Source organism: Dictyostelium discoideum, assembly GCF_000004695.1.
Source record: "Dictyostelium discoideum AX4 chromosome 3 chromosome, whole genome shotgun sequence".
Lineage (NCBI taxonomy): Eukaryota > Evosea > Eumycetozoa > Dictyosteliales > Dictyosteliaceae > Dictyostelium > Dictyostelium discoideum.
The window spans coordinates 4,337,284-4,354,325 of record NC_007089.4 but is presented as its reverse complement, the minus strand read 5'-3'; the positions used below and the strand labels follow the sequence as shown (position 1 = coordinate 4,354,325).

General features: G+C 23.8%; 6 protein-coding genes and 2 non-coding genes across 8 annotated transcripts in view; 5 read left to right on the top strand and 3 right to left on the bottom strand.

The window, feature by feature from the left end:
- Positions 1 to 163, top strand: part of racE (Rho GTPase) — a gene marked incomplete at both ends in the record, with an annotated part of 1,300 nt that extends 1,137 nt beyond the window's left edge. Inside the window, one exon of the mRNA XM_635843.1 lies at positions 1 to 163. This exon is cut by the window's left edge and continues 197 nt beyond it. Within this exon, the coding sequence (XP_640935.1) occupies positions 1 to 163 (163 nt within the window).
- Positions 164 to 802: 639 nt separating this feature from the next.
- Positions 803 to 876, top strand: tRNA-Phe-GAA-10. Its single transcript has one exon. It is a non-coding gene; the product is annotated as a tRNA-Phe (tRNA).
- Positions 877 to 1,584: 708 nt separating this feature from the next.
- r33 lies at positions 1,585 to 1,644 on the top strand. Its single transcript has one exon.
- A 528-nt stretch (positions 1,645 to 2,172) lies between these two features.
- Positions 2,173 to 6,578, bottom strand: abcC10 (ABC transporter C family protein; the record flags this gene model as incomplete). Its single annotated transcript, XM_635842.1, has 5 exons — positions 2,173 to 2,423; positions 2,504 to 5,321; positions 5,452 to 5,850; positions 5,948 to 6,215; positions 6,310 to 6,578. The coding sequence occupies 5 exons, from the start codon at positions 6,576 to 6,578 to the stop codon at positions 2,173 to 2,175; spliced, it is 4,005 nt and encodes a 1,334-aa protein (XP_640934.1).
- Positions 6,579 to 7,329: 751 nt separating this feature from the next.
- On the bottom strand, positions 7,330 to 8,534 carry DDB_G0281287 (hypothetical protein; the record flags this gene model as incomplete). Its single annotated transcript, XM_635841.1, has 3 exons — positions 7,330 to 7,938; positions 8,040 to 8,176; positions 8,381 to 8,534. 3 exons carry the CDS (start codon positions 8,532 to 8,534, stop codon positions 7,330 to 7,332), a joined length of 900 nt encoding a protein of 299 aa, XP_640933.1.
- A 1,218-nt stretch (positions 8,535 to 9,752) lies between these two features.
- Positions 9,753 to 14,185, top strand: abcC12 (ABC transporter C family protein; the record flags this gene model as incomplete). The annotated part of the gene is made up of 5 exons (XM_635840.1): positions 9,753 to 10,036; positions 10,154 to 10,421; positions 10,495 to 10,893; positions 11,052 to 13,836; positions 13,950 to 14,185. The coding sequence occupies 5 exons, from the start codon at positions 9,753 to 9,755 to the stop codon at positions 14,183 to 14,185; spliced, it is 3,972 nt and encodes a 1,323-aa protein (XP_640932.1).
- A 560-nt stretch (positions 14,186 to 14,745) lies between these two features.
- On the top strand, positions 14,746 to 15,656 carry DDB_G0281285 (hypothetical protein; the record flags this gene model as incomplete). The annotated part of the gene is made up of 2 exons (XM_635839.1): positions 14,746 to 15,033; positions 15,150 to 15,656. 2 exons carry the CDS (start codon positions 14,746 to 14,748, stop codon positions 15,654 to 15,656), a joined length of 795 nt encoding a protein of 264 aa, XP_640931.1.
- Positions 15,657 to 15,893: 237 nt separating this feature from the next.
- On the bottom strand, positions 15,894 to 16,645 carry DDB_G0281283 (hypothetical protein; the record flags this gene model as incomplete). The annotated part of the gene is made up of 2 exons (XM_635838.1): positions 15,894 to 16,385; positions 16,478 to 16,645. 2 exons carry the CDS (start codon positions 16,643 to 16,645, stop codon positions 15,894 to 15,896), a joined length of 660 nt encoding a protein of 219 aa, XP_640930.1.
- Between the last annotated feature and the right edge of the window lie 397 nt (positions 16,646 to 17,042).

Sequence of the window (17,042 nt, the reverse complement as noted above, 5' to 3'; positions counted from 1 at the left end):
TTTAGAAGAAGTTTTCAGTGCTGCCATTGAAATCGTTCTTGAATCAAGAGGTATGGATAAAAAGAGTCAAGATGGTTCTTCAAGTGCATCTGGTGTTCCATCAGGTGATAAACCAACAAAAGGAAAAGCAGGTAAAAAGAAATCTGGTTGTATTATACTTTAAATTATAGGAATAAAAATAAAAATAAAAATAATAATAATAATAATAAAAAAAAAAAAAACAAAAAAAAAAACAAAAAAATCAAAATCTTAAAAAAAAACAAAACAAAACAAAACAAAACAAAAAAGAAAAGAAAAAGAAAAGCAATTACTTTTTATTTATCTTATCTTTTTTTTTTTTTAAACAAAACAAAAAAAAAAAAAAATAAAAAAAAAAAAACAATAATTTTTAAAAAAAACAGTATCTTTGGAGTTTTGTGAAAGTTTATTTTAGTAAATGTGGATAGCCTTCATTTAAATCTTTTGGAATTAAAATCATTTAAAAATATAAATTTAAATTGAATATTTTAAATGGTAAACTTGCATGTAATAACAAACCCATAGTTTTTTTTTTTTTATTTAAACTAAACCAAATATTTTTGATTTAAAATCATTTTTTTTTTTTTTAAAACTTTTCTTAATAATTATTTTGTTAATTACAATTTGGTTGGAAGTGGAGAAGTTTTAAAATAAACTATTTTTAAAACTTGGGAAAAATATTAGTTTGAATCTTGTGAGCTTTTAAATTGGAAATTAATTTTAGGTTTTTCCAATTAATTTAAAAGCTCATAATTTTCTGTATTGAAAATAAAAATTTCATAAAGCCTTAGTAGCTCAGTTGGTACGAGCGTGAGACTGAAGATCTTAAGGTCGCTGGTTCGATCCCGGCCTGAGGCAAAATTCTTTTTAGAATTAGGTATTCCTGAACCATAGGTTCAACTCCCCATTCTGAATTGGAATCAAATATACAGTGAAGATCCTTTAACAAATGAATAACTATCATACAGTTCCCTTCTAAAGAAATGGCACAAATTGGCCACTCTAGAATACATCAAAAAAGCAAAAGATCTGAAAAACTTATCAGCAAAAGACCATAATAACTTCAAAGATCCTAAGATCCTTCTCACCTCAACGATCAAGCTAAGAAAAACAACAGCTAATTACTATTGTATTTCAGAATCATCTCTCCCCATTCTTGTTTTTTTTTTTGGGTACCAAAAAAAGAAAAAGTAGCAGATTGTCTTAACGAAATTCCAAAGACTGAATTACAATCGACACTCAACTAGAGATGCTATTTTTTATGATCAATTATTATAAAATAAATCTAATAATAAGAGATCACAAAACAAAAGACACAATATTTAGATTTTGTGTAAGATGTCTGCCAATAAACCCTCCTTAACAAATGGTACAACTAGCCACTCTTGAATATCTCAATTTTGAATTTAATGCTCTATTTTTTTATTTTATTTTTTTCATTTTTTTTTTATTTTTTATTATTTTTTTTCATTTTTATTTTTAAGATATCCCATAATATATTTTTTTAAAAAAATTAGGTGAAATTTAAATTTTGTTGGTGAATATTTTGATGTGTTTCACAAACAAGTTGACCTTACAGCAAATCCTCTCAAATTTTTACTGATTAAAAAAACCCCTCGTCAACTGTCTACTTTTGTTTTTTTTTTTTTTTTTTTTTTTTTTTTTTTTTTTTTTTTTTAAATATTGACAAATCAGCGTTTGTCGATTAAAGGAAATAAACAAGGATATTAAAAAAAAAAAAAAACTCACAAATTGGAACTGGCTATATTCCAAAAACAAACGTTCTTTTTTTTTTTTTTTTGGAAAGGTTGCTTTAGTTTTGTTAATGATTTAATATTATTAATATTATTTATGTATTTGAAGATTCAATTTGTATTTTAGAGTGGATTCCATCCATTTAAAAATATTTATTTAATATTTATTTAATAATATATATTTTTATTTATTTAAGTGGACCACTTATTCAAATAATTTCTTTATTTTTTTTTCCAATTTTATTTTAAAATTTTGTAACCATTACATATTTATAGTTTTATTTGTTGATGGTATTCTTTTGTTGAAAATAAAATAAAAAACTATTGTTTACTTAAACAATAGTTTCCAATTTTTTAATACAAATTGAATTTCACAATAAAATAAATTTATTTTATAAAGTTATTGAGGTGGTGGTGGTGGTGTATTGATATTATCCTTTGGAGTTGTTTCATTATCAATTGGCATAATTTCATTTATATCTATACCATTTTTCTTTGCTTCAGCTAATTTACGTAAATAAATTGCATTTTGAGGACCAGTTTCATCTACTAACCATGTTAATAAACCATTTTGATTTTGTAATAATGTCCATGGTTCATCAAATTCACTAATTTTACCTGCATCAAGTACCATAATCCTATCACTATCCACTAATTATTTTAATTAATAGTTAATATTTGAATTTTTAAAAAATAAAAAATAAGAATTTTAAACAAAAATAAAAACTTACTAATTGTATTAAGTCTATGAGCAATTGTTAAAATTGTACAATTACTAAACTTATTACGAATTGTTGCTTGAATTAATGAATCACTTTGACCATCGACAGAGGCAGTTGCTTCGTCTAAAACTAAAATCTTTGGTTTTCTTAATAATGCACGAGCTAATACAATTAATTGTCTTTGTCCAACTGAAAAGTTTTCACCATTTTCTGTTACTTTTGAGTCTAAACCACCCTCTAAAGATTTAACAACTGCACTCATTTGAATATCTTCAATTGTTGAAAATAAATCCTCTTCAGAACGTTCATTGAATGGATCTAAATTTTCACGAAGTGTACCACTGAATAATACTGGATCTTGTGGAATGATTGCTAAATTTCTACGTAAATCTTTTAATCCGAATTTGGCAATATTTTCACCATCAATTGAAATTGAACCTTCTGAAGCTTCAATTAAACGGAACAATGCTAAAACGATTGAACTTTTACCTGCACCAGTACGGCCTACAATACCAATCTTTTCTTTTGCTTTAATTTCACATGTTATACCTTTTAATACTGGATCTAATCCTTCACGATAACGCATTACTAAATTATCAAATTTAATTGACCCATTTATTGGCCAATCTGGTGATGGACGACAATCATCAATAATTTGTGGTGCTTCAACTGCTCCTCTAATATATTGTGAAATACGTTCAACTGAATTCATTTTAGTTTCAGTATCGGCTGCTTGAAGTGCTGCATAATTTAAATTACCAGTTAATGAAAGTGCATAACCTAATGCTAAACCAACATTTGCAGGACTAATTGTATCCTTATCGATTGTAATGAAAATACAAGCAAAAAATGTAATTAAATTTGCTAAAAAATCTAAACGCAAACCTAACCATCTATTCATTGCTTGTAGTGTTAAATAACAATTATTATTATCATCTAAACGTTTTTGATTTATTAATATATTCTCTTGTTGTTTTTTATATGCTCTAATTGAAACTACACCATTTAAAGTTTCAGAGAAATGATTGAAAATTGGTGAACGTGTAATAGCTTCAATTCTTTGTAAACCTCTTGATGTATATCTATAAAAGTATTGTAAAAAGAAGAATATTATACTAATTGGTGCCAATGGAATTAAAAGGAATGGAACAATGATTGAAACAAGGATAATAGTTGCAATTACAGTTAACATTAAAGTTAAAAATGTTGATATTGAAGTTGCGATTAAATTATCAATACCATCTAAATCTCTAGTGAAACGATTTATAATTCTACCAATTGGTGTTTGGTCAAAGAAATACATTGGTTTCTTTAATAATGCATTGAACAACTCATGATGAATTGCACGTGATGCATACACTGAATATTCATAATAAATAAAATTCTTACAAACTGAAATGAAAACAGCTGCCATACCAAGACCAATATAAATACCTAAATTTTGATCATCAGTTAAACCAGTAGGTTCCTCACCTAGTAATATTGATTCCATTCTTTCTGATGACTCTGTTTGCCAATGTGATAACCACCAATCTGAAAATGTTTTTGAACCAGTTTCTAATAAAAAGAATATCATTGAAACCAAGAATAATAAACCACCACCAGCTGTGACATATTTCCAATATACCTTTCCCGCAACAGCTCCTTGTTCACTTTCTTCCTCTGATATTAATGTTCCGTCAGTATTTGATGATTTTGATTTTGGTTGAGACTTTTCATCTTTATTTAAATCTATTTCAACCTTTTCAATAGTATCTTGATCTTCATCTTCATCTTCATCAATGTCATCTTTTTTGGATATAACATTTTCATCAACACCATACTTTTCAAGAATACTTGAAAATTCTAATTTAGAATTAATTAATTCATAATAGGTACCTCTTTCAACGATTTCTCCTGATTTTAATACAACTGTATTATCAGCAAATGGTAAATAATTTAATTGATTTGCTACTAAAATAACTGTTTTACTTGATAGAATACCTTTAAAACATTTATGGAATAAATGTTTACCAACATGTGAGTCCACTGCTGATAATGGATCATCTAAAATATAAACATCTGCATCTGAATATACTGCACGAGCAATTGAAACTCTTTGTTTTTGACCACCTGAAAGGTTAATACCACGTTCACCAATTTCTACTGAATCACCTTGTGGAAATAATTCAATATCACGTTTTAATGCACAAACTTCTAATACTTTTTGATACCTTTCTTCATCCAATTCTTTACCAAAAATAATATTCTCTTTTAATGTTGCATTGATAATCCATGCTTGTTGAGGTACATAAGCAATTGAGCCTTTAATACCGATTTCTCCATCAATAATCTCTAACTCTCCCAACATTGCCTGTACCAATGTTGATTTACCCGATCCGACTGAACCAACAACCATTGTTAATGATGTTCCAGTAGCTTCAAAATTAATATTTTTTAAACCAAATGAATCTTCTTTAAGTTTATTCCAAGTTGTTGTTGAATTTTTCATATAAACACCATTTGGTAATGAAGGATTATCAATTTGTTGAATATCTTTCATTTCTGGTAATAATAGAAAATCAGTAACTCTTTTACCTGCAATTTGCATTTGAATACCCAATGCAATTATAATTGGTAAGAAACCTAATGGAAGTCTTAATAAATTTAAATATGAAAGTGCACTAAAAATTCTACTTGCATCTAAAGATTTCTCATGTCCATAATATGATGAAATTACTAAAATAGCAGCAGCAGTTGGTAAAGCACTAATAATAACAATTAAAATAGTTCTATAACGACTATATGAAAATAATAATTTAATTTCATTATTACGATGTTCAATAACCTATAATTATTATCATTATCATTATAGTAAAAAATAAAAAATAAAATATAAAAAAATAAATAAATAAATATATTATAAAAATTATAATTTCTTTTAATGATCTTACTAATATTTAAAAAATATATTATACCTTTTTAGCAAAACTATCTTCCCATGCATATAATTTTATAATTTTAATAGCTTGTAAAATTTCATTTGTAGCTTTAACACGACTATCTGAAAGTGAGACTAAATATTTTCTAGTTTCAGTTAATTTCTTTGCAGCCATTCCATTGAATGGAATTGCAGCTAACATTAAACCCAATCCTACAAATGTTGGCCAACCAATCTTTTTATATAATAATGCAAGACAAATAATAATTTGTGGTAATGCAAGTGCGCCATTATTAAACATTCCAAATACTTCAACCATTCTTTGAGCATCATTACTCATCAAATTTACAATTTGGCCTGGTGATGTATCTGATCTTGCTGAATTTGATAATTTAATTGCTTTTTTATAAACATCTAAAACAATGATTGATCTTAACTAAAAAATAAATAAAAATAAATAAAAAAATGATTAATAAAATATAAAAAAAAAATAAAAAAAAAAAAACAAAAAAAAAAGAAAAGGGGGTACTTACACGATCGCCAGTTCTAAATGAAATTCTATTAGCATGGTATGTACAAAATGAACCAATCATCGCAGTCCCAAACATAATCAATGCATAATAGTATCCCATATTTGGATCTTCTGTGGATGTTCCTAATTTTGATTCAACTACAAATGTAACCATTCTACCTAAAATTTCTGGTCCAACAAATTGGATTCCAACACTTATTGCATATAAAAAAATACTTAATAATTGTAATTTTCCAAATGCTCTAAATCCAGCCCTTAAATATGATGGTCTAAAATAATAATTATTAAAAAAAAAAAAAAAAAAAAAAAAAAAAAATTAATTTCAAGATCACAAAAAAATAAAATTAATAATAATTAACTTACTTTGGTTTTTGAATTTCGATTTCCCATGATTTTGCGATTTTTTTGGCTAAATATTCAGATTTATCATATGATGCAAGATCCCAAAGATGTGATAATTGTAAAACATTTCTAAAACAATGAATTACAAATCCATCGGCCCATGAAAATGTTAAATTTGATAAAAAGTTTGAATTTTCTTCTGGTGATTTTTTACCGCCATATCCAATCTTTTTTTCTTTTTTCACTTTTTTTTTCTTTTCTTCTGGCCTATCCAGTTCTATTTCTTTCATTTTTTTTTTTTTTTTTTTTTTTTTTTTTTTTTGTTTTTTTGTTTTTTTTTGTTTTTTTTGTTTTCTTGTTTTTTTTTTTTTTTGTAAAAGAGTTTTTGTCAAAAAAATAAAAAAAGAAAAAGAATACCTTTTGCCAAAAAAAAAAAAAAATAAAAAATAAGAAAAGTGAGAAAAAAACAATAAATAAAAAGAAAAGTGAGAAAAAAAAACAATAAAAATAATTTTTTATATTTTTTTTTTTTTTTTTTTTTTCCAAAAGCACCTTATAAAAATTATTTTCGGTTGGGTTACATGTCTCGAATTTATAAAAAAAAAAATAAAACCAATAAAAACAAAACAAAACAAATCCAAAAATAAAAACCATAAAAAAAAAAAAAAATGACTGCGTGGGTTATATTTCCCAAAATAAAAAAGAAAATAAAAAAACAAAAATAAAATTTCGCGATCAAAAATAAAATTTCGTGATCAAAAAAAAAAAATCTTTTTTTTTTTTTTTGACACTTTTTTATTTTTGTTGTTGTTATATGATGATGGTGTTTCTTTTTTTTTTTTTTTTGTTGTTAATTATTATTTGTTTATTATTTATTGATATTATTTATTGATATTATTTATTTATTTATAATTTATGGAAATTAAAAGAAAAAAAATGTTAAAAGTTTAAAAAAAAAAAATTCTTGGAAAGTAATTTACAAAAGGGGTTTGGGATTGGTTAGTGAATGAAATTGTGTGGTTGATTTGGTGGATTTTAAGATTATAAAATCTCAGAGTCATCATCAGAAATTGATGAGATAGCTGATTGTCTTCTACTACCACCTAATCTTTTTGGTTTAAAATTTTCTTCTTCATTTTCTTCATTTTCTTCAACTTTATAATCATCATCGTCATCGTCATTGTAATCTTCATCGTCATCATCCTCATCATTATTATCATCATCATCATCATCATCATCATTGTCTTCATGATTTTTAGATGATTTTAATCTTTTTGTTCCTCTGGAGCTTTGATTATTTTTATTACTATTACTACTACTATTATCACTATCATCATTGTCATTGCTATTATCGTTATCATCTTCACTATCAATACCACTATCACCACTATCATTATCTTTTTTTTTCTTTTCTAAAATTGAACCCCAAGGACCTTCTTCAGTTTTTTTTGATGATTTTGTTTTTGTAGTTTTTGTTTTTGATGATGCTGGTTCTTTTGATTTTCTTTTATTTGGTCTTTTTGGAACAATGATACCTTTTGTTTCCTCCAAAACTATAGATCTATCTCTCTTGCTTGGTGCTTTACCAAATCTTTTTTTAAATTCGTTGCAATATACACAATTGTTTACATAGGCATCAATATCAACTGTCTAAAAATTTTTAAATAATAAATTAAAAAAGAAAAAATAAAAAAATTAAATAATTAGTTTATTGTATGCATATAAATATGATTTATTATATATATACTTACTTTGGTTGGCCAAAAATATCCAATCATTGTCTCTCTCATTAAAACATGTTTAGATGCATGACTACTTTCGTCGTGATATTTATTGAATATAGCAGGTAATTCACGTCTACGTGGAACAATTCTAAGTTTATCAATTACTTTTTTTTTTTTTTTTAATAATAGTAATAAAAATAAAAAAAATTTAATTAGTACTTATTATAATTTTTTAAAAAAAATCGTACAATTCTAATATTCATTTTGTATCTCTTATTTTTATTTTTAGTTTTTTTTATTTTTATTTTATTTTTAGTTTTTTTATTTTCAATTTTTTTTTTTTTTTTTTAATATTTTTTTAAATTTACCATTCTTAATTAAAGTTATTTTACCATCAGAAGTTTCTCTGAATGTATAAAATTTTCTAATTCCTCTATATTTTTTTTCATCATTGGCACCAAATCCTAAAATTGTGGAGTCCTTTAATACCATAATAATTTCATTGTATAATTCATCCTCCATTTTTAATATTAATTTGTTTTTTTGTTGTTGTTATTGTGTTTTGGTGTTGTTGTTGTTGTCACTTTCAAAATTAAAAAAAAAAAAAAAAAGATTTATAATTTTTTTTTTAGCGAAAACGACGAAAAAAAAAAAATAAAAAAAAAATAAAAAATAAAAAAAAAATAAATTAAAATAAACGGATTGGATCATAAAATTTTTTTTTTTCCGTTATCTCACTATTTTAAAATTTCAAATTTATAATTTAATTTTTTAAAAAAAAAAAAAAAAAAAAAAAACCAAAAAAAAAAAGAAATATCTTTCAAAGTAAAGTTCAAACCATCCTGGATTCAAATTCGCACATTTTTTTTTTTTTTTTTGTTTTTGTTTTTTCAATACGCTTTTTATTTATTAAATCTTGTTTTTTTTTTTTTTTTTTTTTTTTTTTTTAAAAAATTAGATTATTTTAGAAAAAAAAAAAAAAAATAAAAAAAAAAAAACAACTACCAATATGAGATAAATAAAATGAGATTTTGAAAATAAAAAATGGATTAAAAGTTGTGGTTGATGATATTGTTGTTATAAAAAAAAAAAAAAAAAAAAAGATAAAAAATAATTTTTGGTTTTGTTTTAAAAATTATATTTTTTATGGATTGTCTAAAAAAAAAATTACCTCACTTGATTTAATAAATTTTTTATATTTTTAAAAAAATAATAAAAAAAAAAAAATTCTTTTGAAACTTAATCTATTTCGATTAAACAATATTAATTTTATAAAAACAATATATTCCAACAACAGTGGAACCACATTTTTTTAAAGTTTTATTTAAAATATAAAAATTTATTTTTTTTTATTTTTTTATTTTTTTTTTTGTGTCTTTTCAAATTTGTCATTTTTGTCGGTATTAAATTTTTTTTTTTATTTTTATTTTTATTTTTTTATTTTTTTTATTTCAAACTTCAATTATTTAATACCAGGTTACATGGAAAATAAACAAATAATCCCACCACGATGATGGTATCTATTTATATTTTATTTTATTTTATTTTATTTTATTTTATTTTTTTAAAATTTTCTAAACTATATTTTTTTTTTTTTTTTCTTTAAATAAATTTTAATTAATAAAGTAAGTTTAATTGTTTTAAATCAATTTTTTAATTGTATATATATCTATTTATATTAATTTTATTATTTATTATTTTATTATTATTATTTTATTATTATTTTAGTAATATTATTTAATGGAAGATATAGAATTAAATTCAGTGGACAACTTGGAAACTAAGGGAGGAAAAGAAATAAAAAAAAAAGAAAAAAAGATAGGATATGGGGGTAAAAAATCACCAGAAGAAAATTCAAATTTTTTATCAAATTTAACATTTTCATGGGCTGATGGATTTGTAATTCATTGTTTTAGAAATGTTTTACAATTATCACATCTTTGGGATCTTGCATCATATGATAAATCTGAATATTTAGCCAAAAAAATCGCAAAATCATGGGAAATCGAAATTCAAAAACCAAAGTAAGTTTATTTATTATTTGAAATATTCATTATTATTATTATTATTATTAATATTAATATTATTATTATTATTATTATTATAAATATTAATATATTTATTAATTTTATTATTTTTAGACCATCATATTTAAGGGCTGGATTTAGAGCATTTGGAAAATTACATTGTATAAGTTTATTTTTTTATTCAATCTATGTTGGATCTCAATTTGTTGGGCCGGAAATATTAAGTAGAATGGTTACATTTGTAGTTGAATCAAAGTTGGGAACATCAACAGAAGATCCAAATATGGGATACTATTATGCATTGATTATGTTTGGAACTGCAATGATTGGTTCATTTTGTAACTATCAAGCCAATAGAGTCACTGTTAGAACTGGTGATCGTGTAAGTACCCCCCTTTTTTCATTTTTTAAAAAATAGAATTATATTAAACTAATAAAATTATATACATATATAGTTAAGATCAATCATTGTTTTAGATGTTTATAAAAAAGCAATTAAATTATCAAATTCAGCAAGATCAAATACATCACCAGGTCAAATTGTAAATTTAATTAGTAATGATGCTCAAAGAATGATTGAAGTATTTGGAATTTTAAATAATGGTTTATTTGCATTACCACAAATTATTATTTGTCTTGCATTATTATATGAAAAGATTGGTTGGCCAACATTTGTAGGATTGGGTTTAATGTTAGCTGCAATTCCATTCAATGGATTAGCTGCAAAGAAATTAACTGAAACTAGAAGAATATTAATTGGTCATACAGATGGTCGTGTTAAAGTTACAAGTGAAATTTTACAAGCAATGAAAATTATAAAATTATATGCATGGGAAGATAGTTTTGCTAAAAAGGTAACATATATTTTTTATTACTAAGTAATCTAAAGATTAAAAGATTTAATTTATTAATTTTAATAATTTTTAATTTTCATAATAATAATAATAATAATAATAATAATAATAATAATAATAATAATAATAATAATAATAATAATAATAATAATAATTAGGTTTTGGATCGTCGTAATAATGAAATTAAATTATTATTTTCGTTCACTCGTTATAGAACTATTTTAATTGCAATGATTGGTGCAATTCCAACAGCAGCTTCAATATTAGTATTTTCAACCTATTATGGATACAATGGAAGTTTGGATGCTGGTAAAATTTTTAGTGCACTCTCTTATTTAAATTTATTGAAAATCCCATTAGGTTTCTTACCAATTTTAATTGCATTGGGTATTCAAATGCAAATTGCAAGTAAAAGAGTTACTGATTTTCTATTATTACCAGAAATGAAAGAAGTTCAACAAATTGATAATCCTTCATTACCAAATGGTGTTTATATGAAAAATTCAACAACAACTTGGAATAAAGAGAAAGAAGATTCATTTGGTTTAAAAAATATTAATTTTGAAGCAAAAGGTCAATCATTAACAATGGTTGTTGGTTCAGTCGGATCGGGTAAATCGACATTGGTACAGGCAATGTTGGGAGAGTTAGAGACTATTGATGGAGAAATCGGTATTAAAGGCTCAATTGCTTATGTACCTCAACAAGCATGGATTATCAATGCAACATTAAAAGAGAATATTATTTTTGGTAAAGAATTGGATGAAGAAAGGTATCAAAAAGTATTAGAAGTTTGTGCATTAAAACGTGATATTGAATTATTTCCACAGGGTGATTCAGTAGAAATTGGTGAACGTGGTATTAACCTTTCAGGTGGTCAAAAACAAAGAGTTTCAATTGCTCGTGCAGTATATTCAGATGCAGATGTTTATATTTTAGATGATCCATTATCAGCAGTGGACTCACATGTTGGTAAACATTTATTCCATAAATGTTTTAAAGGTATTCTATCAAGTAAAACAGTTATTTTAGTAGCAAATCAAATAAATTATTTACCATTTGCTGATAATACAGTTGTATTAAAATCAGGAGAAATCGTTGAAAGAGGTACCTATTATGAATTAATTAATGCTAAATTAGAATTTGCATCATTACTACAAGAATATGGTGTTGATGAAAATACAAAAGGTGATGATAGTGATGATGATGATGATAAGAAAGATGATGATAAAAAAGAAGAAAAAGTTGAAAAACCTAAACAATCAGATAAAGATGGAACATTGATATCAGAGGAAGAAGCGGAACAAGGAGCTGTTGCAGGAAAAGTATATTGGAAATATGTTACAGCTGGTGGTGGTTTATTATTCTTATTTGCAATGATTTTGTTTTTATTAGAAACTGGTTCAAAAACATTTACAGATTGGTGGTTATCACATTGGCAAACAGAGTCATCAGAAAGAATGGAATCAATATTATTAGGTGAAGAACCTACTGGTTTAACTGATGATCAAAATTTAGGTATTTACATAGGTGTTGGTATGGCATCGATTATTGTGACTGTGGTACGTACATTCTCATTCTTTGAATATGCAGTTCGTGCAGCTCATTCAATTCATCATGAATTGTTCAATGCATTATTAAAGAAACCAATGTCATTCTTTGACCAAACACCACTTGGTAGAATTATCAATCGTTTCACAAGAGATTTAGATATTATTGATAATTTAATTGCTACTTCAATTGCACAATTCTTCACTTTAATGCTATCAGTATTGGCTACATTAATTTTAATTTCAATCATTGTTCCATGGCTTTTAATTCCATTGGCACCTATTTGTATTTTATTCTTTATTTTACAATACTTTTATAGATATACATCAAGAGGTTTACAAAGAATTGAAGCAATTACACGTTCACCAATTTTCAATCATTTCTCTGAAACTTTAAATGGCGTAGTTTCAATTAGAGCATATAAAAAACAACAAGAGAATATATTAAAGAATCAAAAACGTTTAGATGATAATAATAATTGTTATTTAACACTACAAGCAATGAATAGATGGTTAGGTTTACGTTTAGATTTTTTAGGTAACCTTATTGTGTTCTTTTCATGTATTTTCATCACTTTAAAAAAGGATACAATTAGTCCATCTGATGTTGGTCTAGTTTTAAGTTATGCACTTTCAATCACAAGTAATTTAAATCAAGGTGTGCTTCAAGCAGCCGATACTGAAACTAAAATGAATTCAGTTGAACGTATTTCACAATATATTAGAGGAGCAGTTGAAGCACCACAAATTATTGATGATTGTCGTCCATCACCAGATTGGCCAATAAATGGGTCAATTAAATTTGATAATTTAGTAATGCGTTATCGTGAAGGATTAGATCCAGTATTAAAAGGTATAACATGTGAAATTAAAGCAAAAGAAAAGATTGGTATTGTAGGCCGTACTGGTGCAGGTAAAAGTTCAATCGTTTTAGCATTGTTCCGTTTAATTGAAGCTTCAGAAGGTTCAATTTCAATTGATGGTGAAAATATTGCCAAATTCGGATTAAAAGATTTACGTAGAAATTTAGCAATCATTCCACAAGATCCAGTATTATTCAGTGGTACACTTCGTGAAAATTTAGATCCATTCAATGAATGTCCAGATCATGAATTATGGTCAATTTTAGATGATATTCAATTATCAAAAGTATTTAAATCAACTGAAGAAGGCTTAAATTCCAAAGTAACAGAAAATGGTGAAAACTTTTCAGTTGGACAAAGACAATTAATTGTATTAGCTCGTGCATTATTAAGAAAACCAAAGATTTTAGTTTTAGATGAAGCAACTGCTTCTGTCGATGGTCAAAGTGATTCATTAATTCAAGCAACAATTCGTAATAAGTTTAGTAATTGTACAATTTTAACAATTGCTCATAGACTTAATACAATTAGTAAGTTTTTGTTTTTAAAATTTAAAAAAAAAAAAAAAAAAAAAAAAAAAAAAAAAAAAAAAAAAAAAAAAAAAAAAAAAAACTAATTTTTTTTAATTTAATAAAATAATTAGTGGATAGTGATAAGATTATGGTACTTGATGCAGGTAAAATTAGTGAATTTGATGAACCATGGACATTATTACAAAATCAAAATGGTTTATTAACATGGTTAGTAAATGAAACTGGTCCTCAAAATGCAATTTATTTACGTAAATTAGCTGAAGCAAAGAAAAGTGGTTTAAATATAAATGAAATAACGCAAATTGATCAACAAAATGATAATTTAAATACACCACCTCGTTTATAAAATAAAAAAAAAAAAAAAAAAAAAAAAATAAAAATAACAAATGTTTTTACCTTTATCCAAAAATGGATAAATGTTTTTTTTTTTTATAATTATCTCTTTTAAACAAAAATAAAAAAATAAAATTAAATTCATTTAAGATAGTCCAATATTACTACCACTTTTTTTTTTTTTTTTTTTTTTTTTTTTTTTTTTTATCAATTTTTTATCCCTCCTCTTTCTATTTTTTATAAACCATTGGATTATTTTAAATAATTGTCTGGATCAGGTAAAAACACTAAAAATAACTAAAAAAGGCTATTTTAAAAATTATTTTAAACATTTTAAAAACTATTATAATTTAAAATTAACATTTGGTTTTTTTTTTTTTTTTTTTTTTTTTTTGGAATAAAAAAAAAAATTGAAAAAGTGCTTCAATGTAAGATTTCCAATAAAAGTAAACCTTTGTTTATAGGATAAAAAAAAAAAAAAATTGAAAAATAAGGTTTTTTTTTTTTTTTTTTTTTTTTACTTTTTTTTTTATTTATTTTTTTTATCTTATTTTATATATATAAAAAAAAAAAATGGATAACACAGAATATAAATACATAATTAAAATTTTAAAAGATAATAAAATAACTGGAGATAATTATATTGAAAAAAAAAAAATTAATAATATTAGAAAACTTTACTCAATTTCAAAAAAAGAAGAAAAAACAATTTTACACAAGATAATTAAAGAAAAAAAGAGAGTTGTTATTTCACATGATGAAATGAATCAAGTTTTTTATAAATATCATGATCAAAAGGATCACAATAATAAATCTCAATTTAATGAATTATTAAAAAATTATTATTGGGAAACCAAGGTGGTATAATTTATTAATTAAATAAATTTTAAAAAAAAAAAAATAAAATAAAAAACTAACATAATTTATTATTTCATATTTTTTTTTTTTTTTTTTTTTTTTTTTAATATTTAAATTAGCAAATGGATTTGGATTACTATTTATCAATTTGTAAAGTTTGTCATGATAAATATAAAGTTGGTGATGGAAAAGAAAAAACAAAAAAGAGATTAGAACAATTAAAATCTGAAACATTAAATAATTCCTCCTCCTCCATTATTCCAAAACAAACAGAAAAGAAAAGAAAATTGGAAGAATACTCTGATGATGCTGATTCCGAATATGATTCCAGCTCCTGTTCAGATAGTGATGAAAGTGAATCTGATGGTGAAACAAAAGTTGTAATTAAAAACAAATCCAATCATTCAAAATTATCATTATCAGTTTCAACAAAAAAGAAAACCCCTTCCTCATCATCATCATCATCATCATCGTCTTCCTCTCCATCAAAACCAATTCAAAACATTTTACCAAAACAACCACCAAAGAAAAAATTGGAATTGTCAAAAAACAGCAACAACGATGATGAAGAACAATCAATATCAGTAAATAAAAAAAGAGATAATAAAAAAGTCTTTGATTTATAAAAAAATGTTAAATATCATATTAGTTCAAAAACCCATCAAACTTTTGGGTTTTCCTTTTTTAAAAAATAAATAAATAGAAAATAGAAAATATGTTTAATAAAATAAATTGAAACTGGTTTTAAAAATTTTTTATTAAAAAAAAAAAATATATATGTATAATAAATAAAGTGTTATTCATACTTTAATTTAATTATATTATGTTATATTATATTAAATTATATTATATTTATTATTTATTTATTTTTTTAATAAATTTTTTACTAATAATACAAAGTGAATTTGTTTTAATGCAACATTACTATCAACATCAAATGGAAAAGTTGTTTCAGTAGTTATGTATCCTAATTTATTGTACCATGCAATTAAAGTATCACGTACGTTTACAACGTGCAAATGTGATTCAAAAACATTGAAAGTTTTTATTATTTCTCCTTCTGCTAATCTAACTAAAATTGAACCAATACCACTCGATTGATAACTTGGGTCAACACTTAACATACCAATAACTGCTTCTTTTGATTCCAATGATTCTCTTTCAATTTTAACGCATCCAATAATTAATCTTTTTTGATCTGCTGATACAGTATTTGTAGTGGTGGTTGTAGCTTCTGATGCTTCTGATGCACCATCAATATTATCTTCAATTATATGTTCAATTAACATTAATTTCATTAATTTATTGTCTGTATTTAAATCTGAATGTAACATTTCTGGTGTAACTCTAAATCCCTTTTTTTTTTTTTTTTTTTTTATTAGTACTAGTTTTTTTTTTAAAAATAGAAAATAAATAAATTATTAATTTTTAATAATATAAAACTTACAGTTACTAAATCTTTTTCAGTGGCCCAAGGATTTGTACCATCTTTACCACGATATGCCCAATTAACAATTTCAACAATCTTATCTGTATCATTGGTATCTATTAATCTTGTAAATAATTTAATTCCATTCTTTCCAATTATTTCAGTTCCTAAAATAACCTCGGACATTTTTCAATTGGTATTATTACAAAAAAAAATAATAATAATAATGATAATAATAATAAAAAAAAAAATAAATAAATAAAATCACTGCTTTAAAGTGTGGTTATAACGTTAGAATTTAAAAAAAAAAAAAAAAAAAATTCTGAAGAAAAAAAAAAAAACTAGTTCTCACATTTTTCATTTTTTTTTTAGATTTTTATTTTTTTATTTTTATTTTTATTTTTATTTTTTTTTTTTAAAAAAAAAATTTTGTGAGAAAGGAACAGAGAACGATTCTTAGATATTTAAATGGAGTTGCCTCAAAACTTTAGTAAAGGAATGGTATTCCGTTCTTTTTAAATTCTCTGCTCTCAAAACAAAAAAAAAAAAAAAAAAAAAAAAAAAAAAGATTCCTTAAAATAAT